At 44.6% G+C, this 25,337-nt stretch overlaps 1 protein-coding gene across 7 annotated transcripts in view; it reads left to right on the top strand.

The window, feature by feature from the left end:
• Positions 1 to 25,337, top strand: part of IL1RAP (interleukin 1 receptor accessory protein) — a 624,106-nt gene that overhangs the window by 427,204 nt on the left and 171,565 nt on the right. For 6 of the 7 annotated variants that reach the window (XM_063916460.1, XM_063916458.1, XM_063916455.1 and 3 more), the window contains 3 exons: positions 6,081 to 6,235; positions 8,394 to 8,543; positions 14,950 to 15,093. In XM_063916460.1, the coding sequence (XP_063772530.1) occupies positions 6,081 to 6,235; positions 8,394 to 8,543; positions 14,950 to 15,093 (449 nt within the window). Of the gene's footprint in view, positions 1 to 6,080; positions 6,236 to 8,393; positions 8,544 to 14,949; positions 15,094 to 19,150; positions 21,137 to 25,337 lie in introns of those variants that run through there. The other variant, XM_063916459.1, reaches the window with a different exon arrangement.

Here is a 25,337-nt window from a genome sequence, read left to right as displayed (position 1 = left end):
TCTTCAGTGGTTTTACTAATCTGAAAAGACTATGGGGTATATGCAATTGCGGACGAATTGCGCCTTTTTTTCGACCGTTTTAGGATTCGACACTACTCGACAGCCGAAACCCTCCACCCGGGACCATGAATTCGACATATTCAATACATAACTCATTCGACACTCCCCTTGTCGAATAACGGACCAATCGTCGAGTAGTGGGCGTCCTGGATTCGACTTCCCGCCGTTTGGAGCCCTTTATAGGGCTTGTTTGCTGCGTGCTCAGCAGCCATTTTGTGAACCTGCAGAGAGGTGTGTGGAGGTGCAGAGCTATCAAATTGGTTGTTTTTTGCTGTGGTATCGTTTGGACACCCAGCAGGGTTTAATCCAGGACGGACAGGATACCTGTTACCCCGGAGGAGAGTCGTTTTTGGAGCGATTTCTACATTTGTAGGTAAGTACCACATGTGGTCTGGCGTTGCATGTATGTGTTTGTGTAGTGTATGGGTGTTGTTCTGAGTGCTTGGCTATTGTTTTGGATGAGGTATGAGAGCCGAATGTAATGTTTGGGTGGTGGTGGGGGGGTGCCATGAGGTGTACATGTGGCGTTGCTTTGGGGTGTTTGGGGTGTGTATATGTGTGCAGGTATGTGTATATAGGTCCTGTTTGGATTGCTGCAGGTCCTGCTTGTATCGCTGCATGTTTTATTTGGAGTTTTGTGTTTGGGGGTAGTTTTTCACGTTTTTTTTTTTTCATAAAATGTTTTTTGGGTCAAGCATTTGCATTGGTGCACCTCCAGCATATGCAGGGATGCTTTTTGGCTTTTTTTGGGGTGACTTTTGAGCGTGCCTGTGTCATCCATGTGGTCGACATGTGCTGTCGTTTGTTTGCCAAACACTTTTTTTTCTCCTACTTTAGCACTGGTGTACCTCCAGCATATGCAGGGATGCTTTTTGGCTTGTTTGGGGTGACTTTTGAGCGTGTCGGTATCATCCATGTGGTCGACATGTGCTGTCGTTTGTTTCCAAAACATGTTTTTTTTGCTCCTATTTTAGCACTGTTGCATCCGTGCACATGCTGGAGGTACTTTTTGGCTTGTTTGGGGTGACTTTGAGCGTGTTGGTATCATCCATGTGGTCGACATGTGCTGTCGTTTGTTTGCCAAACACGTTTTTTTGCTCCTACTTTAGCACTGGTTGACCTCCAGCATGGGCAGGGATGCTTGTACGGGGTTTTGGCTTGTTTGGCTGAGATTTTTTAAACGGAAAACTGTGCCCTAGTGGATGGCGTCGACAGGTCCTACGACGTTCTGTATGGACTAAGGGCACAGACCACAGCAGCTAAGACCAAGCGAAACATCTGGGATGCCATCGCGAGACAAGTCACTGCAGTATCTGGAAACCGCCGGAGCACCAGAAACTGCATGAAGCGGTACAGTGATTGCCGCAGACAGACCAAGAAGAAGATGGGGATTCAGCGCCGACATGAGACTGCTACGGGAGGTGGTCCGGCTCTCAATCTGAAGTGGCTACCCTGGGAGAACGTTATTAAAAGGCGCATGAACCCTGTCATGGTCCAAGGAGTTCGCGAAGGTGTGGACTCCAGCCGTCCTGCTGGATTTCCCGAGGAGGAAGAACCGCCCAGAAGACGGAAGATGGCGGGAGACAAGCAGTCCAAAAGGAGGCCTGATGGTAAAAATACATTCAGATGAGCTGTACTAAATCTTTTATTTTATTTTATTTGCTAATGTGTTTGTTCTTTTTCCCCAGACACGCCTGCCCAGAGGACATCGCCAGCGCGCGGACCATCACCTGCGCAGCAGGCATCGGCAGCAGCGCGCGGACCATCACCTGCGCAGCAAGCATCAGCAGCGTGCCGATCATCACCTGCGCGCCACACATCATCAGCACGCAGAAAGTCACCTGCGCGCCAGACGTCATCAGCGCGCAGAAAGTCACCTGCGCGCCAGACATCGTCAGTGCGCAGACCATCACCTGCGCGCCAGACACCGTCGGCGACCACACCACCAGCTTGGCGCCAAACTACATCTCCTGCGCAAAGGCCATCACCAGCTCGTCATCTCTCCAGGAGCTCTGGGACTGTGACCGAAGAGCTTCAACAAGACACTACCCTTGTGGACCCATCACCCGAACTGTTTGAGTCAACAGGGTTAACGGACGAGACTTTTCTTGGGTTTGAAGACGTATCCAGCCATACCCTTGAAAAGTCTCCAGAATTGAGGACAAGTGAAGCTCCTGGAGCAGCGGCACCACAGGATGGAGATGGTTTAATTTTTTTTTTTTTGGGGGGGGGGGGGGTCACCATTTTTGTATAGTTTATTAATTTTTTTTTTTCTTCTTTTGCAAACAGAGGTGCCACAGACCAGCAGTGGATTAGCGTCGGGGATTGGTCCCTACTACAGGCCGGATCTTGGACTGGATGAGTCGGACAACGAGGTGGAAGTGCACCAGTCCGCTGTTTCTACATCCCTGTGTGAGTAATTATCAAATTGTGAACCTTCAAACAAATGTTTGATTGTGTATACTAATTTCTAATTTTCTTTTCAGCTTCACAAATGCAATTGGTGGCAGACGTACAGCAAGGGCAGGATCCCTCAAATATTCAGAGGGTAAACAACCTGGCAGCAGAGATGAATGTCCGCCAGGATAGTTTTCGGGATGTCGTTGGAACCAGACTGGACGCCATTGAGAAGACAATGGATAAGATGGCAAACGATTTGGTAGACATGCAAAAGGCTCTTGCCGACAGCACGGCAGAAACGCAAAAGACTAGACGAGAAGATCACAGGGAGACTATGGACATCCTTCACGTTCTGGCCACATCCATCAACCGGCTGGTGGATAACGCATCATGCCTGGCACACAGCGTTGACAACATGTCGGAGAGACAACGACATTCGGCAGCCAGCCACCAGATCATCGCAACAACGCTACAGATGATCTATGATAAGATCCCAGAGCCAGCTCAACAACACGCTGGTGAACCACCACATCCGCCACCACAAGCCACACGGACGCCTCCTGCCCTTGCTCCACCACGATCCTGGTTAGGACGGTCACAGCTGTACCAAGGATATACAGGGATGTACCCCACCTACCAGATGCCTCCACCACCGGCCGCATCTTCTACACCAGCACGGCCACCGAGGCCAGTTCAACGCACCCCACATCCGCCAAGGGCATCGACGCCACATCAGGAGGAAGAGGAGGATCCGGACGGCCAACAACCACCATAAGCTCGGTCGTATTGTTTTACTATTTATGTTTTTCATGTTTCCCTTTCTCCCCCTCCCATTAGTTTTTTTTTCTTCTTACTATTGTTTTAATTTTGTGTTGGGCTCCCACACCCCTGACCGGATACTACCAAGGAGCTATGTCTAGGCATACATGCGCGGGCATGTATGTGGGCGCGTGTGGTAACTGATGAAAGCTCCTTGTGGTTACATATATGATGGGCCAAAGAGCTATTCTGATACCACTTTTTTTTTTTTTTTTATATACCAAACAAATCACTTTTGATTTGGTGTAAATTAGGCTTGCACTGCAGTGTGATTTTACTATTCACTAGTGTTTGTTTTTTGCTTCTTCATAGGATTGGTTGATGGCGTAGATGGGTTGTGCGTACCAAGGTGAGTGAAGCGATGATTCTAGTATATATTCCAGAAACTTTGGACCGTCTGACCCTGGGGAACAACACAGTCCAGCAATGGGTCATGCTGGACTGTGTGGTTCCACAAGTGCAGCCATGTCAAAGTGCTGACCACTGTCTTGACTCTGCCACTTTGGACCGTCTGACCCTGGGGAACAACACAGTCCAGCAATAGGTCATGCTGGACTGTGTGGTTCCACAAATGTTCTTGGGAAAGGAATGAACATGACATCATTAGTGTCTTTACTTAATATGGAATTTCTTTTTTTTCACAGATATCTACACAAGAAAAGAATGTAAAGAAGAACAAACACTACTTTTTTGTTTTTTATTACATTTTATTTTTCAATCCAAAATAAAATACAATTATATTTCTTCAATACATTTTTAAAATGAAAAGTTTTGTGTGTTTTTCTTTAAATTATTAGTAAATAAAATGTAAAATATGGCATTTCAGAGATGCAGTGGTATTGTGTTAGGTCGCCCATGGTACAGCAGGGGAACTGTCGTGTCCCTTGACATCCATGCTGTTTCCTGCAAATCGGGAAGGATACTCCGCAAGACCTGTGGAAGAGAATAGTATGAGGTTCCAGGTATTTGTGTCATCCAAAGACAAGGTACAAGCAAGACTTGGAAACAAGCTGGTTACATTGGCCTTTGTCCCAAATGCAACCCTCCGGCACTTGAGAAACTACACATCCAAACATTCCCTGACACAGCGTAAGCGTTGCTGTGTCAGGGCATGATTGGATGTGCAGTTTTACAAATGCCGGAGGGCTGCACTTTGGACATGCCGGGGTTACTTGGTCAGGAGGGAGTTTTGGGCAATACATCTCACCTGAGGGGGGTTGTCTGCTACATGGCGGAGGTTCAGGTCCACATCACAAGTAGGTCACCCATGGTACATCAGGGGAACTGTCGTGTCCCTTCACATCCACGCAACTTGGGAAGGATACTTCGCAAGACCAGTGGAAGAGAATAGTATGAGGTTCCAGGTATTGGTAATAGTGTCACCCTTCTAGGAAAAGACAAGGTACAAGCAAGACTTGGAAACAAGCAGGTTACCTCGGTCTTTGTCCCAAATGCAACCCTCCGGCACTTGAGAAACTACACATCCAAACATTCCCTGACACAGCATAAGCATTGCTGTGTCAGGGCATGATTGGATGTGCAGTTTTGCAAATGCCGGAGGGCTGCACTTTGTACCTGCCGGGGTTACTTGGACAAGAGGGAGTTTTGGGCAATACATCTCACCTGAGGGGGGTTGTCTGCTACATGGCGGAGGTTCAGGCCCACATCACAAGTAGGTCGCCCATGGAACATCAGGGGAACTGTCGTATCCCTTCACATCCACGCAACTTGGAAGAGAATAGTATGAGGTTCCAGGTATTTGTGTCATCCAAAGACAAGGTACAAGCAAGACTTGGAAACAAGCAGGTTACATCGGACTTTGTAAACTACGCATCCAAACATTCCCTGACTCAGCGTAAGCATTGCTGTGTCAGGGCATGATTGGATGTGCAGTTTTGCAAATGCCGGAGGGCTGCACTTGGACATGCCGGGGTTACTTGGTCAAGAGGGAGTTTTGGGCAATACATCTCACCTGAGGGGGGTTGTCTGCTGTATGGCGGAGGTTCAGGTCCACATCACAAGTAGGTCGCCCATGGTAGAGTGGGATAAACGGGTCCAATATTTGCGGCAACCCAACAACAGGAAAAAACAGGGGGTAACAGGTCGTCAACAGGACGAAAACATTCCTGGGAAGGGGCGTCAACAGGACGTAAAACTCTGAAATACATAAATAAACTTTTTTTTTAGAATATTACAATCTCAGTTTACACGATAATACAAATATTACAAGTATACTCACAGGCAGTGGAAAAAAAGCTTTGGATCAATGTCCGTCGAGAATCATCTCCTTCGTCCATACCCACCGGTGGAGCAGAAGAATGGTTCCCGCGTCGGAAAGCACTGCGACGAAGAGTCACCGGCAAACGGTTTGCGACACATATGTTGTGTAAAATACAACATGCATTTACCATGCCGCAAACCTTCGCCGGTGAGTACAAAAGAGCACCACCGGAAGTGTCTAAACATCTAAATCGGCTTTTAAGTACACTGAAGGCACGCTCAATTACTCCCCTCGATGCTTTGTGTGTCTCTTGGTAACGTTTTTCAGCTTCACTTTTGACTGTCGACCATATAGTGTCGACCTAATGACTGTCTATCGTCTATCTATATATCAACCGCCTCCCATGGCGACAGAGGACAAATACTGACATTTCAACCATTTACATATGGTTTTGCTCCTAACCTTTGTGTGAACTTTTTGGCAAGCTAAAGTGTAAACATTTGAGTTTGTGCTTCACTGTCTACATTATTGCACATTAAAGCGACAAGTGGTTACTGTGTTTTTACAATTTCTTTTCTAGTATTAATCCCATTGATACCAAACGTGGGGCCAAGACCATAACGGAGAATCTACAAATAAAAACCATCACTCCAGATGAGCTCAAGCACAACTATACCTGCTCTGCCAAAAACCGCTTTGGTGCAGTCTCCAGGCAAGCACATGTCAAAGAGAAAGGTGACCAGAAAGCAAATATAACTTTGTGATTATTTTTGTTTTCCCTGTAAATCTGATGTTTTCTCCTTCATGAGGAAATTCTCAATAATATATATATATATATATATATATAATAAATATATATATATATGTATGTATGTATATATATGTATATATATGTGTGTGTATATATATATATTTTTTTTTTTTATACTATAACTAGAAGAATTGGTGCTGTTTGAAGACGAAGGGTGGTCACACCAAATATTGATGTAAATTTCACTTCTGTTCTTTCACTTTGCATTTAATTAATTGATAAAAAATAAACTTATCAACACTTTTTTATTTTTGAAAGCAATCTTACTTTGCAGCATTTTCCACACCCTACACACTGGCAGATTCACCGCCAAGCTGCCCGACGGCGTATACGGCCGACGGGAAACACGTCGGTGGGGGGGGGGTGTCTGGGGAAGTGAAGTTTCTTCACTCCCCCAGTCTACATTTTCCATAGCAGTGCATGCAAATATGGACCATATCGTCCATATTTGCCTGCATGCACAAGCGACGGGGCACCAACGATGAATGAGCGCGGGGCCGCGCATCGTTGATCGTTGCTGCCTCCACACTGAAAGATATGAACGGTATCTCGTTCATTAATGAACGAGATTGTTCATATCTTTCAGTAATATCGCCCAGTGTGTAGGGCCCTTAAAACTTTTGCACAGTATTGTGTGTACATATATATATATATATATATATATATATATATGTGTAGAATATTATAGATAGATATAATGAGAACATCATGGCCACATGTCAGTATATTGTACAAAAACAGGGAGTGGATCATCTTGTTCATATCACCATGTGCCCTGATAGAACTGGAAGTACTAGAGCTACATATAGTATACTAGCTTATTTTATGTTATGTATGCCCCATGATGCTGTACGCCTGACTTGGTTTACTGTACCTCTACCTACTAGATTAGCCCAAACTGATTGCTCTACCTTTCTCCCCCCCCCCCCCCTCCCCCTTCATTACAAAGCCCCCACCATGTGCAGCAAAACAGAATATGCTATCCCCACTTCCTACAGCAACCACAGCTTGGAATGCCCTGCTCCTAGGGGTTACCACCTCATCCCTTTAATTCTGGACACATATTAATTACACAGGTTCTGTGGTTGATTAAAACCAGGTGAAATGGAGTCTTGAAGTGGCCAGCCACAGAACATTTGTAATTAATGTGTCCAGAATTAAATGGATGAGGTGGTAACCCTACCTGCTCCCCATCACCTACTCTCCTTCCTGTGTTGCCTGTATTGGTTATTAACCCTCCAGTAGTATACTATACTAGCTGTTACCTTCGTCATTGCTTTGATTTTTCCTCCTCTTTCCTGCTTTCTTCCTGTCTCTCTGCAGCCCTCTCTCGCCATCCTATTATTCTTCCTCTTTTTCCATCACATTATCCCTGCATTCATTACAAAAATGAAGTCATATTCCTGTGTTACTATATTTATTTTCGATATAAAGAGAAAAATATCTTCTAAATCAGCTGCTCGACTTTTGATCTTTATTTTTACATGTTTTGGGTGTATTTCCATGTCACCACCAAGTCACTATAATTACAGAGATGCAAATGGATCATTATTCTAGGGTTCATGGTCTCTTGCCACTATTTAACCAGTTAACCATTATCAGTCTTAATGGAAATGTCTTTGTGAACTCTTGACACCCCTTTGCTGCAGACCTATCTGTTCATTTTCCCATGAGAAGGTTCATCATTCCTTTTTCCCTCTTTACATTGGCTGTTGAATAATTGACATCAACAAGGATTACAACAAGTCACAATTAAATGTATAGATGTGTCTATTAGGATTCCTTTAGACAGCCAGTTATGATGAATTTTAAATTATAAATGAGATCTTTCCTTATTCCCAGTTGTAGGTATGTGAAATGAAATGTGCCAAAAATGCATCCAATTATGTTTTTGTTGCTGTTTTACTCTATTATACATATACCGAATTGACATTTACTGTAGAGAGAAATCTACATCTTCACTGATGAAATCTGTCTGTATGAAGTCAGTAGGGAACTCACTGCAGTTAATTTGAATGTGATTTGCAGTTTTAGTGTTGTCATGTGCATCATAATAACATGGCAATGGCACAATTTCTGCAGTTGGCACACCAAGATACATTACTGAGCTGGCATGTGGTCTGGGAGCAACCCTGTTTCTTGTGGTGTGCTTCATCGTGGTCTACCACGTCTACTGGCTGGAACTGGTGCTGTTCTACAGGGCTCACTTTGGGACAGATGAAACAATTGGAGGTAAATTCTATCTTAAAATATTATTATATGCTACTGCTCTGTGACTGTTATGGGATGAATGTTATGTGTAAACTGTAACTGATACGGATATTTAAGATGTCTTCAGCTTAATGATGATTTAGACTTATACCTCAATGTTTTAATTTTATTTTAAGTAAATGCTTCCCAATGTATGAGGGTAAAAATTGGCTGTCAAAAAAGAAAGAAAGAAAACATTAAGTTGTTTTCTCTGACGTCCTAGTGGATGCTGGGGACTCCGTCAGGACCATGGGGATTAGCGGCTCCGCAGGAGACAGGGCACAAAAATAAAGCTTTAGGATCAGGTGGTGTGCACTGGCTCCTCCCCCTATGACCCTCCTCCAAGCCTCAGTTAGGTTTTTGTGCCCGTCCGAGCAGGGTGCAATCTAGGTGGCTCTCCTAAAGAGCTGCTTAGAAAAAGTTTTTAGGTTTTTTTATTTTACAGTGAGTCCTGCTGGCAACAGGCTCACTGCAACGAGGGACTTAGGGGAGAAGAAGTGAACTCACCTGCGTGCAGGATGGATTGGCTTCTTAGGCTACTGGACACCATTAGCTCCAGAGGGATCGAACACAGGCCCAGCCATGGAGTCCGGTCCCGGAGCCGCGCCGCCGACCCCCTTGCAGATGCCGAAAAGTGAAGAGGTCCAGAAACCGGCGGCAGAAGACTTTTCAGTCTTCATGAGGTAGCGCACAGCACTGCAGCTGTGCGCCATTGTTGTCACACACTTCACACCAGCGGTCACTGAGGGTGCAGGGCGCTGTGGGGGGCGCCCTGGGCAGCAATGAAATACCTATACTGGCTAAAAGATACATCACATATAGCCCCTGGGGCTATATGGATGTATTTAACCCCTGCCAGATCTCAGAAAAACGGGAGAAGAAGCCCGCCGAAAAGGGGGCGGGGCCTATTCTCCTCAGCACACAGCGCCATTTTCCCTCACAGAAATGCTGGTGGGAAGGCTCCCAGGCTCTCCCCTGCACTGCACTACAGAAACAGGGTTAAAACAGAGGGGGGGCACTTATTTGGCGATATGATTATATATATTAAGATGCTATAAGGGAAAAACACTTATATAAAGGTTGTCCCTGTATAATTATAGCGTTTTGGTGTGTGCTGGCAAACTCTCCCTCTGTCTCTCCAAAGGGCTAGTGGGGTCCTGTCCTCTATCAGAGCATTCCCTGTGTGTGTGCTGTGTGTCGGTACGTGTGTGTCGACATGTATGAGGACGATGTTGGTGAGGAGGCGGAGCAATTGCCTGTAATGGTGATGTCACTCTCTAGGGAGTCGACACCGGAATGGATGGCTTATTTAAGGAATTACGTGATAATGTCAACACGCTGTAAGGTCGGTTGACGACATGAGACGGCCGGCAAACCAATTAGTACCTGTCCAGGCGTCTCAAACACCGTCAGGGGCGTTAAAACGTCTTTTTACCTCAGACACGGACACTGACTCCAGTGTCGACTGTGAAGAAACAAACGTATTTTTCTTTTAGGGCCACACGTTACTTGTTAAGGGCAATGAAGGAGGTGTTACATATTTCTGATACTACAAGTACCACAAAAAAGGGTATTTTGTGGAGTGTGAAAAAACTACCTGTAGTTTTTCCTGAATCAGATAAATTAAATGAAGTGTGTGATGATGCGTGGGTTTCCCCCGATAGAAAATTATTGGCGTTATACCCTTTGCCGCCAGAAGTTAGGGCGCGTTGGGAAACACCCCTTAGGGTGGATAAGGCGCTCACACGCTTATCAAAACAAGTGGCGGTACCGTCTCCAGATAGGGCCGCCCTCAAGGAGCCAGCTGATAGGAGGCTGGAAAATATCCTAAAAAGTATATACACACATACTGGTGTTATACTGCGACCAGCGATCGCCTCAGCCTGGATGTGCAGCGCTGGGGTGGCTTGGTCGGATTCCCTGACTGAAAATATTGATACCCTTGACAGGGACAGTATTTTATTGACTATAGAGCACTCTGGCATCAAGAGTAAGTGCGATGCCCATATCTGCCAGAAGTTGTTTATGGACACGACAGTGGTCAGGTGATGCAGATTCCAAACGGCACATGAAAGTATTGCCGTATAAAGGAGAAAAAGACAACGTCTTTTCAGCCTCAGTCCTTTCGTCCCCATAAGGGCAAGCGGTCAAAAGGCCAGTCATATCTGCCATGGGATAGAGGAAAGGGAAGAAGACTGCAGCAGGCAGCCCATTCCCAGGAACAGAAGCCCTCCACCGCTTCTGCCAAGTCCTCAGCATGACGCTGGGGCCGTACAAGCGGACTGAGGTGCGGTGGGGGGTCGTCTCAAGAGTTTCAGCACGCAGTGGGCTCACTCGCAAGTGGACCCCTGGATCCTACAGGTAGTATCCCAGGGGTACAGATTGGAAGTTCGAGACGTCTCCCCCTCGCAGGTTCCTGAAGTCTGCTTTACCAACGTCTCCCTCCGACAGGGAGGCAGTAGTGGAAACAATTCACAAGCTGTATTCCCAGCAGGTGATAATCAAAGTACCCCTCCTACAACAAGGAAAGGGGTATTATTCCACACTATATTGTGGTACTGAAGCCAGACGGCTCGGTGAGACCTATTCTAAATCTGAAATATTTGAACACTTACATAAAAAGGTTCAAATCAAGATGGAGTCACTCAGAGCAGTGATAGCGAACCAGGAAAAAGGGGACTATATGGTGTCCCGGGACAGATGCTTACCTCCATGTCCCAATTTGCCCTTCTCACCAAGGGTACCTCAGGTTCGTGGTACAGAACTGTCACTATCAGTTTCAGACGCTGCCGGTTGGATTGTCCACGGCACCCCGGGTCCTTACCAAGGTAATGGCCGAAATGATGATTCTCTTCAAAGAAAATGGACGATCTCCTGATAAGGGCAAGGTCCAGAGAACAGTTGGAGGTCGGAGTAGCACTATCTCAAGTAGTTCTACGACAGCACGGGTGGATTCTAAATATTCCAAAACCGCAGCTGTTTCCGACGACACGTCTGCTGTTCCTAGGGATGATTCTGGACACAGTCCAGAAAAAGGTGTTTCTCCCGGAGAAGAAAGCCAGGGAGTTATCCGAGCTAGTCAGGAACCTCCTAAAACCAGGAAAAGTGTCAGTGCATCATTGCACAAGGGTCCTGGGAAAAATGGTGGCTTCTTACGAAGCGATTCCATTCGGCAGATTTCACGCAAGAACTTTTCAGTGGGATCTGCTGGACAAATGGTCCGGATCGCATCTGCAGATGCATCAGCGGATAACCTTATCGCCACGGACAAGGGTGTCTCTTCTGTGGTGGTTGCAGAGTGCTCATCTGTTAGAGGGCCGCAGATTCGGCATACAGGACTGGGTCCTGGTGACCACGGATGCCAGTCTGAGAGGCTGGGGAGCGGTCACACAGGGAAGAAACTTCCAGGGAGTATGGTCAAGCCTGGAGATGTCTCTTCACATAAATATACTGGAGCTAAGAGCAATTTACAATGCTCTAAGCCTGGCAAAACCCCTGCTTCAGGGTCAGCCGGTGTTGATCCAGTCGGACAACATCACGGCAGTCGCCCACGTAAACAGACAGGGCGGCACAAGAAGCAGGAGAGCAATGGCAGAAGCTGCAAGGATTCTTCGCTGGGCGGAAGATCATGTGATAGCACTGTCAGCAGTGTTCATTCCGGGAGTGGACAACTGGGAAGCAGACTTCCTCAGCAGACACGATCTACACCCGGGAGAGTGGTGACTTCATCCAGAAGTCTTCCACATGATTGTGAACCGTTGGGAAAAACCAAAGGTGGATATGATGGCGTCTCGCCTCAACAAAAAACTGGACAGGTATTGCGCCAGGTCAAGAGACCCTCAGGCAATAGCTGTGGACGCTCTGGTAACACCGTGGGTGTTCCAGTCAGTGTATGTGTTTCCTCCTCTGCCTCTCATACCAAAAGTACTGAGAATTATACGGCAAAGGGGAGTAAGAACGATACTCGTGGCTCCGGATTGGCCAAGAAGAACTTGGTACCCGGAACTTCAGGAGATGCTCACGGAAGATCCGTGGCCTCTACCTCTAAGACGGGACCTGCTTCAGCAGGGACCGTGTCTATTCCAAGACTTACCGCGGCTGCGTTTGACGGCATGGCGGTTGAACGCCGAATTCTAAGGGAAAAAGGCATTCCGGAAGAGGTCATTCCTACACTGGTCAAAGCCAGGAAGGAGGTGACTGCACAACATTATCACCGCATTTGGAGAAAATATGTTGCGTGGTGTGAGGCCAGGAAGGCCCCCACGGAGGAATTTCAATTGGGTCAATTCCTACATTTCCTGCAAACAGGATTGTCTATGGGCCTCAAATTGGGGTCCATTAAGGTTCAAATTTCGGCCCTGTCGATTTTCTTCCAGAAAGAATTGGCTTCAGTTCCTGAAGTCCAGACTTTTGTAAAAGGAGTACTACATATACAGCCCCCGGTTGTGCCCCCAGTGGCTCCGTGGGACCTTAATGTAGTTTTGGATTTTCTCAAATTCCATTGGTTTGAGCCACTCAAATCGGTGGATTTGAAATATCTTACATGGAAAGTAACCATGCTACTGGCCCTGGCTTCAGCCAGGAGAGTGTCTGAATTGGCGGCTTTATCGTATAAAAGTCCATATCTGATTTTCCATTCGGACAGGGCAGAACTGCGGACGCGTCCTCAGTTTCTGCCTAAGGTGGTGTCAGCGTTTCACCTGAACCAGCCTATTGTGGTGCCTGCGGCTACTAGCGATTTGGAGGATTCCAAGTTGCTGGACGTTGTCAGGGCATTGAAAATATATATTTCAAGGACGGCTGGAGTCAGAAAATCTGACTCGCTGTTTATACTGTATGCACCCAACAAGCTGGGTGCTCCTGCTTCTAAGCAGACGATTGCTCGTTGGATTTGTAGCACAATTCAACTTGCACATTCTGTGGCAGGCCTGCCACAGCCTAAAGGCCCATTCCACAAGGAAGGTGGGCTCATCCTGGGCGGCTGCCCGAGGGGTCTCGGCATTACATCTCTGCCGAGCAGCTACGTGGTCGGGGGAGAACACGTTTGTAAAATTCTACAAATTTGATACCCTGGCTAAAGAGGACCTGGAGTTCTCTCATTCGGTGCTGCAGAGTCATCCGCACTCTCCCGCCCGTTTGGGAGCTTTGGTATAATCCCTATGGTCCTGACGGAGTCCCCAGCATCCACTAGGACGTCAGAGAAAATAAGATTTTACTTACCGATAAATCTATTTCTCGTAGTCCGTAGTGGATGCTGGGCGCCCATCCCAAGTGCGGATTGTCTGCAATACTTGTACATAGTTATTGTTACAAAAAAATCGGGTTGTTATTGTTGTGAGCCGTCTGTTCAGAGGCTCCTACGTTTGTCATACTGTTAACTGGGTTCAGATCACAAGTTGTACGGTGTGATTGGTGTGGCTGGTATGAGTCTTACCCGGGATTCAAAATCCTTCCTTATTGTGTACGCTCGTCCGGGCACAGTATCCTAACTGAGGCTTGGAGGAGGGTCATAGGGGGAGGAGCCAGTGCACACCACCTGATCCTAAAGCTTTATTTTTGTGCCCTGTCTCCTGCGGAGCCGCTAATCCCCATGGTCCTGACGGAGTCCCCAGCATCCACTACGGACTACGAGAAATAGATTTATCGGTAAGTAAAATCTTATTTTTAAAACACAACCTTTGTCTATTTGTCAACATAATCACCTCCTACATTTAAGCATTTATCATATCTTTCCATGAGATTATGAATCCCCTTCTTGTACTTGCTGCCTCCAGTCCATTGAACCAGTTCTTGACTGCAAGCTTCAACTCATCACTTCCAATATGTTTTCCGCCTAGGAACTCTTTGAGCTTAGTGAAAAGGTGAAAATCGCTTGAAACAAGATCCAGGCTATAGGGTGAATGATCGAAAACCTCCCACCCAAAACATGACCAGTATTGGGAGTTTCAGTCGATCTGAACCATGAACGTTTGTTCATCCATTATTTAACGCCACTTTCACACATCACCATGACCTACTTTAATTGACGATAATGTCTCACTTTTTGCGTATTTAAGAATCAAATAATACTCAATTCACAGTTGGAGGGATTTTGTATCATAGGGTTCATTTTAACAATGTACAACATGGCCAAAAACAACCATAACAGCATGCCACTCACAGAGCACTTAAAGAACAGACTAGGGAGCCCGTCAGCCATGACCTGGGAGGGTTTGCACAGTGGGAATGCGCGCAAACAGTCTAAAAATACTAAAATGTGATGTAAAGGTAAACAGAATAGCACAGTGGCTTAACCATAATCATGTCTCTTCTCTTTTGTACAACTTTTGGACTATTGTATTGCGGTCATATATTTTTGTTTGTTTCTCACATTTTGTGATTTTGGTAGATGGAAAGGAATACGATGTGTATGTATCTTATGCAAGGAACGCAGAGGAAGAGGAATTTGTTCTGGTGACACTGAGAGGGGTCCTGGAAAATGAATTTGGCTACAAGCTGTGTATATTTGACAGAGACAGTCTGCCTGGTGGAAGTAAGTAACCGTTTAAATTTTCCTCCTTAATGGGGACAATTCAATTAGCTGCAGGTTGGCAAAAAATTGCTTAATGCTGGGCAAAAATCTACCACAACAAGATCTTGCTATTCAATTCGGAATCTGCATTACATTTACACGGGTCTCACTGGAGACAGCACAGGTTTTAGTTTGCGGCCACTGAGAAGGTAAATTTAGATTATGAAGAAAACTCTTATGGTAAAAAAGTTGGGACTCGGTTCAGAAACACCCCTCCCAATTAATTATAATATACTAATTGGAGGTATTGAAATACAGGTTGAGTATCCCTTATCCAAAATGCTTGGGACTAGAGGTATTTTGGATAACGGATTTTTCCGTATTTTGGAATAATTAGATACCATAATGAGATTTCATGGTGATGAGACCTAAATCTAAGCACAGAATGCATTTATGTTTCATATACACCTTATACACACAGCCTGAAGGTAATTTTTGCCAATATTTTTTATAACTTTGTGCATTAAACAAAGTGTGTGTACATACACACAATTCATTTATGTTTCATATACACCTTGTATACACAGCCTGAAGGTCATTTAATACAATATTATTAATAACTTTGTGTATTAAACAAAGTTTGTGTACACTGAGCCATCAAAAAACAAAGATTTCACTATCTCACTCTCACTCAAAAAAGTCCGTATTTCGGAATATTCCGTATTTCGGAATATATGGATATGGGATACTCAACCTGTAGCATAATATAGCCATTAATGACAAGCCATTTTTCAGGTGATTATCTGTAAAAACTCAAAAATGTGGGACATGTATTTTGGGGTATTGTATAGATGGGAGAGTGACTTTTGAACTTGTTGAAGGAAGTTAAAGGGTTTTTTCCTGAGTATTTGTCTGTACTCTCTAAATCTAGATTCTTTAATTTGGTTAAAAAAATATATATACAGGTTGAGTATCCCATATCCAAATATTCCGAAATACGGAATATTCCGAAATACGGACTTTTTTGAGCGAGACTGAGATAGTGAAACCTTTGTTTTTGATGGCTCAATGTACACAAACTTTGTTTAATACTCAAAGTTATTAAAAATATTGTATTAAATGACCTTCAGGCTGTGTGCATAAGGTGTAAATGAAACATAAATGAATTGTGTGAATGTACACACACTTTGTTTAATGCACAAAGTTATAAAAAAATATTGGCTAAAATGACCTTCAGGCTGGGGTATATAAGGTGTATATGAAACATAAATGCATTCTGTGCTTAGATTTAGGTCCCATCACCATGATATCTTATTATGGTATGCAATTATTCCAAAATACGGAAAAATCAGATATCCAAAATTCCTCTGGTCCCAAGCGTTTTGGATAAGGGAGACTCAACCTGTATATATATTTTTTTTTTTTTACTATTAATAAAAAGGTGATTATTTACCATTTGACACATTTTAATGGGCGTGTATATTTTATTGACATTCATAATGTTAACATTTACTATGTTGACATGGAGCCTGATTGAGAGTTGTATGCTAATGCTACTGCAGATGCGATCTGTAACTCAGAGGATGCGCGGAAATATGGTAACGTAACAGCAGCCTGAAATTGTATAGTGAAGCCCACCGGAGTCCTTGCAGCAGCCCGCTACTACTATATATTCGCAGCATCGATGCAGATCATGCTAACAAAGAGTACCTGAGTTAGCCTGTGGTCACAGAACAGCTGCCACAATTGAGACACCGGAGATATGATTCCTGCGCATGGGATCACAGGTGGCGACTGATACACACCCTGAAGATAGTCCCAACGCACCTGTGTTTTTACCTATTACTGTACCTACCAAAAAATGTCCACTCCTTTACTAGACACCTGCAAATGAATCCTAACTGGCCATAATTGTAATTCAATCACCATGCATCAAAGCAGTGACGCATGCGCCAACCACCGATTATCACTCAACTGCGTGAACATCAGAATAGCATACAGCTATGAACCAGGTCTACGATTAGAATGTCAACAATATGTCCATGGTGGCCTAGTGGTGACTAACCTGATACAGAGGCTACAGCTGTGTCTTCTGGGTCTAGTGGTGACACCAGGATAACTTCTGGTGGATGCTTTGCGGCTTCCACCAGAAGGTGGAAGCCGAAGGTGAGTATTGATAATGCTGTCCTCCCCCAAGTTCCTAACCCTGCAGTTCCTGTACAGTGCCGATATTAAACATCTCTACACTAGGAACATGTTGACACTGTACATACTGATATGTTCAATGTTGACCTAACTGTTGACATTACGAATGTTGATATTATGACTATATTCCCTTTTAGGGAACTCAAATACATTGCTTAGCATTCTGTACTGTTATATTATGTTTTTGTAAGTTCTTTGGGGGTAAGGTGATTTTTTTTTTCCCCCAAGTTGCGCACTGTAGAATTACCACAGTGGTGCCGTGATAAGCATTTTCGAATTGAATAGCAAGGTACACAGGAGCATGTGCTGAATATACAAAGTGCTAGCAATAAAGGGAGTAATTCTGAGTTGATCGCAGCAGGAACTTTGTTAGCAGTTGGGCAAAACCATGTGCACTGCAGGGGTGGCAGATATAACATGTGCAGAGAGAGTTAGATTTGGGTGTGGTGTATTCAATCTGCAATCTAAATTGCAGTGTAAAGATAAAGCAGCCAGTATTTACCCTGCACAGAAACAAAATAACCCACCCAAATCTAACTCTCTCTGCACATGTTATATCTGCCTCCCCTGCAGTGCACATGGTTTTGCCCAACTGCTAACAAAGGGGGTCATTCCGAGTTGTTCGCTCACTAGCAGATTTTAGCAGCATTGCACACGCTAGGCCGCCGCCCTCTGGGAGTGTATCTCAGCTTAGCAGAATTGCGAACGAAAGATTAGCAGAATTGCGAATAGAAAATTCTTAGCAGTTTCTGAGTAGCTCGAGACTTACTCCTACACTGCGATCAGCTCAGCCCGATTCGTTCCTGGTTTGACGTCACAAACACGCCCTCCGTTCGGCCAGCCACTCCCCCGTTTCTCCAGACACTCCCGCGTTTTATCCTGGCACGCCTGCGTTTTTTCGCACACTCCAAGAAAACGGACAGTTTCCGCCCAGAAACACCCACTTCCTGTCAATCACACTCCGATCACTTCAACGATGGAAATTCTTCGGTCGGACGTGAGTAAATCTACTAAGTGTTGAGCTAAAATACTTAGCGCATGCGCACTGCGTACCATGTGCAATGGCATTTTCGCCTTAATCGCTCCGTTGCGAAAATCGGCAACGAGCGAACAACTCGGAATAACCCCCAAAGTTCCTGCTGCGATCAACTCAGAATTACCCCCAAAATCTCAACTTAATGCAGCTGATTGAATTGGACCCAATATGTGGCATCTGATTCTCTGTTTTTGTGAAGTAATAATTATTTTATGTGCTGTATGGTAACAACTTACTACAGTATATCTAATACTGTAAATTACATTATAGTGTACATGTGGAAGGAAACTGGACAAACTTCAGAGTTTATAGTCACAAAGGGAAACATTTTAAAATGACCTTCATAAGGCCAGACACCTCTATTTTTAACTGTGCTGGAGGGCCCATCAAGATAATTTGGTTATTCTTTGCAAGAACTTGGTCACATTTTCAGCAGGAAACATATGTCTTGTTGCGGAGACCATCTGGTGCATTGAGAATGTATATAGCAGTTTAGCGAACGGTCTAGACTCTCACGTGACTGGATTGCAGTTGGACATGGAGATAAACAAGCTTAGAGCAGCATGTTTTGGGTTTTTTATTTCCTCTTATCTGAGGTATAATGATTTTCATACCACAGCTGGCACATTTTAGTGTGTACCTGCATCCTGTAAGAAGTATTGAACACCACTGGAATCTGTTTGATACTGAGTGTTTACAGTGTTCATAGGTACAAACTCCATGTCTGCAGATTTCTATCGCCTGGTTATTTCTATTATTATTATTATGAATCCTGGTGCACTACAGCAGAATTGTGCGGTATTCAGATTCACTAACATATTGCCTTTCTTTTCCCAGTCATTACAGACGAGACTCTGAGCTTCATTAAGAAAAGCCGACGTCTGCTTGTTGTGATTAGCCCCAGTTATGTCCACCAAGGTACACAGGCCCTCCTGGAGCTGAAAGCCGGCTTGGAAAACATGGCTACCCAGGGCAATATCTGGCTTGTGTTAGTTCAATTTAAGCCAATTAAGAACAGAGAGAAGGTTAAAGAACTGAAATTAGCTCAATCAGTACTTGGTGTGATTAAATGGAAAGGTGAAAAATCTAATTATCCTGGGGGTAGGTTTTGGAAACAGCTCCATGTTGCGCTACCTGTAAAGAAAACCTCTTCCACAAAAAGCAGCAGTAGTTTCCACATGGTTCCCCAAACCTCCATGTACAGTATAGAGTGACACTATATGAAACAGTCTGCTCCTGAAAGAGGTTGAGGATATGCACGTCAGTAGAAGGGGGGTGTCGTAGCTGAAACTTCTACAAATCACCTATACTGGGCTCTAAGAATGTATACCAGTTTGGTCAAAGTCAAGCCGTGAACTTACTGGTAAAAGATACTTTTAGGCTCATCAGTGTGTAAGATGGTGTGTTGCTCCATTTTGATTTTATTTGACAATCCTGTAAGAAGTGTGCATATTTTTAAAAGGAGCACTTGAGACCATTTTGATAGTCACAAGAACTTAAATATATGAACTTAGAGAGTGGTGAAATGCAGTACAGGTTGAGTCTGTATTATAAATGGATTAACTGAGAAGTAAAAAAAAGCTGATGGTTTAACAGTGACAATGAGAGATTTACTGTAACCCGGGAAGTTCTTAGATGTTGGAAAGAAATGGTGCAGAAACGTTTGAACGAGCTGTAAGCTGTGGACTTTAAAGTTATTTTTTTACTGTATTGTTGTAATATGCTACATGCCAAGACTGTAACTAGATACATTTTGAAAACTATAGGGAAGACAGAAGCTCTGTAGCTTGATAGACCGCCATTAAATAATACCTCAACCAAAAGTAAAAAAAAAAAAAAAGAGGGGTAGAGTTTGCTGATATAAAATTAATTTTAATTACTTTCCAACTCTGCCAATGTTGTTGGTAGGTCAGAGTCCATATTCATATAGGTCTAGTGGTCCCATTCCATCTGGTGGGTCTAATCATCCTGCACAATAATCCACTTTTATCTTTCCGCTTTGTATTTTTTATCATGGTGAGCGGTTGTCTTCATTACTTTCCCATAGTTTTTTTTTTTTTTTTATGCAGTCATTCATCCAAGAACTTTTTTTCTTTAATTAATCTCATCAAACTTCATCCAAAACTTTTTTTTTTTTCTTTGTGTCTGTTGGAGTTTTTCTTTAAGTACAGTACTCTGATAATTGAATGCATTTGCAATCACTTTGCACTATAGGTGAGCATCACATATAATATAAATCTTTCCTGATCACATACTTGCACCAAATGTAATTCATGTCCTTACCAGCATGATAGCTGCATTTTTACTGTGCATTCAATGAAGCAGCACATATAATTGCTGACTTAGACAATTACATGAAGTCTGATAGTGTATGTTAGAAATTCTCCACTTAGCTAAATCAGAGAGGTCTAGGAGGAGGATGTTCTGAGTGGCCCCAAGGGACCAGCCAAATCATTCTGCATAAATGTGAAAGTGAATTAAGTAGCTCTCTCTAGGCAACCAAATATGTAGCAAACAGTAGCAGATTTTTTATACATCCCACCTGTCATGCATCCCCTCAGCAAACTACTGAAATCTGCCTTTTAATGTGCTTTAAGCCAGCAGGTGGCTGTTGCAGTGTCAAAAAGCCAGCGTAGCTCGTTTATGGAGTCCTTTTATATACACCGACTCCTAGCTCAGGCATTTATATTACTGACAGCGTGTTTTCTATGAAACATTTTATATTTTTAATGTATAAATCATATATAATTCTGTACTATTCACTGTTTTTTTTTATATTGTTTATGTAGACAAATATATATTTTTGTGCATGATAGAATACAACTGGACTGCAGACTCATTTATGATGCCATATTCGTTTCAGTGTGTCACTTTTTTTTTTTTAACTATAAAGCAAAGCGGTTCAAACATGTCATGGCTTCAGTCTTACAGAAAGTGAACATCACCACATAGAATGTTGCCAGTGTCTGGCTCAAGAACTCCATGAATTCTGTTTAAACAGTCAATAGATTAAAGCTGACAACCTGATGCCATATTGTGGGTTAGAACTAATGGTCCAGCTCTTGTTATTTACTTGTAATAAATTTGTGATTTTCCCCTGATTATAGTAAAACTAGCTGTGATAAGGTCAGGATCGTTAAGGAACAGACGCTTTGCTTGACTACATATCAATCCAAATAGCTCATCCAGTGTAAAGGTTTTTATTATTGGAAATGAGTTGCAATCCCTAAAGAGGATCAGTAGATATACTTGCAATATCAAAACAATAGTATATTGTTGAAATTAAATCTTTTTATAGCATCTTATTCTTTTTCTGGTAATCACCCACTGAATTTGCTTGCATCAGCACAGTGGTTATACTCATAGCTGAACCTCTACTTAACCACTTGTCTAGCGTGGTCGCATCAGATGCAACCATGCTAAGCTGGGCTTGACCTGATGCCGTCGCATTTGACCAGGAGCTATCGGGCTCAGTCCATCCATCCAGCCCATCTGTTTGCCGCAACAATCTTCCTGCTGCCCAGTCAGGCTGCTGGAGGGTGGCAATAATAAAAGGATCACCTACAGCTGTAGTAAAACAGACTTCCTGCAGCCCAAGCTCAGGGAAGGTGCAGCTTCTTTTCTCTTCCCCAGCTACAATGCTGCTGGGTGGCCAGGGGTAGGATCACCCAATACCCCCACCTTCCTCTGCCCATTATTTTATTATTAAATTATGTAAATAAGAGCTATTTAAACTTGATTCAGTATAATTTTATTAACAAATATGAAGATTTGTTAATAAAAATTATACCGGAAGAGGGTTAAATAGCTCTTACTTACATAACTGGATATTAAAAACAAGCAACAATTTCAGGGTCATTTTTGGAAAAATAGTTTTATACAGTTAATAAAATTTTGTAAACTACATAAAACAAAACTATACTGCACATACAATTCCAGCATAAGGTCACAGTCCTGTAGGAAGATCAGCCAACTGCAAGGGGAGAGTAATACAGTCTTCCTGCAGCCGAAGCTCAGGGAAGCTGTATCTTCTTTTCTCTTCCCCAGCTACAATGCTGCTGGGTGGCCAGGTGTAGTATCGCCCTACATCCCCACATTCCTCTACTCTATCCCCCTTCTAGCCAGCAGTGAGTCATGGGCGTTCCTTAAACTAGGCATACCAGTGGCGGAACTAGCGAGCGGTGGGCCCAGGTGCGACAAAATGCTTTCCCCCCCCCCACACACACACATCCCATCCAAGTCCACCCCCTCACTCCTGGAGAGGATCTGGTGAGGGGGACCTGCTCAAGGCCAGAGAAATGGATACCTAGCAACAGTGCCATAACTAGACATTTTAGCACTGTGTGCAAGAAACGGCATCGGAGCCCCACCCCTGCATGCAAAACAGGGGCAAAAATACATAGTGGCGTGACTTCATGGGGAAGGGGTGTGGCCACAAAATAATACCAATTCATAAAACGGTGCACAGTAGTCTCCATTCTTCAAATTACGCCGCACAGTAGCACCACTACACCAGGTAGAGACCCTTTTACACCTTACAGCGGACAGATTCCTCTTTTTACACATTACGGCAGACAGCGTCCCCTTTTTACACATTACGGCAGACAGCGTCCCCCTTTTTACACATTACGGCAGACAGCGTGCCCCTTTTTACACACAGCGGCAGACAGCGTGCCCTTGTTACACATTACGGCAGACAGCCTGCCCTTTTTACACATTACGGCAGGCAGATTCCCCCTTTTTACACATTGCGGCAGGCAGATTCCCCCGTTTTTACACATTGCGGCAGCCAGTCCCGCATTTTTACACATTGCGGCAGGCAGATTCCCCATTTTTACACATTGCGGCAGGCAGTCCCCCATTTTTACACATTGCGGCAGGCAGTCCCCCATTTTTACACATTGCGGCAGGCAGTCCCCCATTTTTACACATTGCGGCAGGCAGTCCCCCATTTTTACACATTGCGGCAGGCAGATTCCCCATTTTTACACATTGCGGCAGGCAGATTCCCCATTTTTACACATTGCGGCAGGCAGATTCCCCATTTTTGCACATAGCGGCAGGCAGTCCCCCATTTTTACACATTGCGGCAGGCAGATTCCCCCTTTTTACACATTGCGGCAGACAGATTCCCCCTTTTTACACATTGCGGCAGGCAGTCCCCCATTTTTACACATAGCGGCAGGCAGTCCCAACAAAGAAAGAAAGGACTGAAAGAAAGAAGAATTATACTTACCCTCTCCGCTGGCTCAGGCTCCTCGGTGCAGACGATTCCCGGGCTGGAGAGAAGGAGGAGGTGGAGGGGGGAGCCGCAGCAGCGCTGTGTCATTGGTGGAGGCGCTGCTGCTGCTGCCCCTCTGCTTCACTATAGGCTGTTCTCGGAAGACAGCCTATAGTGAAGCAGAGGGACAGCAGCGCCTCCACCAGTAACAAAGCGCTGCTGCGGCTTCCACCTCCCCCCTCCTCCTTCCCCCGTTCCGCTGCTCCTCTCCTCTCTCCGGGCGGCTGTGAGCTGCGGGCAACGGTTGCCCGCAGCGTACAGCGGCATGTAATGAGTCAGTTTGACTCATTACATGCTTTGGGCCCCTGGACAGAGGCGGGCCCCAGTGCAACTATTATTATTATTATTATTATTACATTTGATTTATAAGGTGCCACAAGTGGTTTGCAACGCTGTAAATACCGCACACATTAGAACAATACAGGGTACACAGAATTTAACATTACAGAAAAACTAAAACAGAGCACAGGTAACAATTAGCACCACAATTCTCAATACACAATACAGCTTAGATATAAGGAAGCAAAGGAGTAACTGGCATACTACTGGAGGCGGGCAGCAGTTGGAAGAGTTAAACAGTAACGAGCGAGAGGAGATGCAGGTATAGACATTTGCTGCGTAGGAGGGAGCTATTGGAGTGTGGGGGTCATACCGAGTTGATCGCTCACTAGCAGTTTTTAGCAGCCGTGCAAACGCATTATCGCCGCCCACCGGGGAGTGTATTTTCGCTTTACAGAAGTGCGAACGCCTGTGCAGCAGAGCGCCTGCAAACACATTTTGTGCAGAACTAGACCAGCTCTGGACTTACTCTTCGTGTGCGTTGATTCTAATGTTGGAGGGTTGGCTTTTGACGTCACACACCCGCCCAGTGTTCGCCCAGCCATGCATGCGTTTTCCCTGGCACGCCTGCGTTTTTCCAAACCCTCCCAGCAAACGGTCAGTTGACACCCAGAAATGTCCCCTTCCTGTCAATCTTCTTGCGTTGTGCCGTGCGACTGAAAGCTTCGTTAGAACCTGTGCAAAACCATAAAGGACTTTGTACCCGTTCGTCGCGCGTGCGCATTGCGGTGCATACACATGCGCACAAATGCCTATTTTTAGCCTGATCGCTGCGCTGTAAACAACGGCAGCTAGTGATCAACTCGGAATGACCCCCTGTGAGAGAAGAGGGCCCTGCTCCAAGGAGCTCACAATCTATGGGGTGGGGAGAGACAGACAGGTATTACGCTTTATCAAATAACTGAATATAAGAGAAAAGCATTTACTGTCTATAAAGTTCCTTGTGTGAGAGATAATCATGGCAATGCAGAGTCTGTCAATTTGGTGATGCCTCCTACATGGTATGCTCCACGCAGAATGGGGACACCGTAATGCTGGCCTGTTGACAATGCAATTTAACAGTGTCTACTGTACAACTTACCATCCTGTTTAAAGTCATGGTGTTAACAATTTGCATGCTGTTAATCATGGTATTAACAGTTTGGTATTCAGGCTCAGACAAGACACTGAGTCATGCGCACTAGCGACCTCATGGCCAGCACCATAAGCGCACACACCTGTGAAACAACACATGCTAATTCACCTGCATCAGTCCACGCAAGTGCTTGCCTTGAGATGCCCACTTGCTGTAGTTGTGCGCACTTTTAGATTGTAGCATACTCCAAACTACACAGTGGTCACTACCTATATGTACTGCAGGTATGGAGTGGTGTAACCAGGGCGCCCTCTTTCTGTGGTACTTTA

This window comes from Pseudophryne corroboree, chromosome 4 (assembly GCF_028390025.1).
Source record: "Pseudophryne corroboree isolate aPseCor3 chromosome 4, aPseCor3.hap2, whole genome shotgun sequence".
Classification (NCBI taxonomy): domain Eukaryota; kingdom Metazoa; phylum Chordata; class Amphibia; order Anura; family Myobatrachidae; genus Pseudophryne; species Pseudophryne corroboree.
The sequence above is the reverse complement of the archived record's forward strand: the minus strand, read 5'-3'. Positions and strand labels throughout refer to the sequence as shown.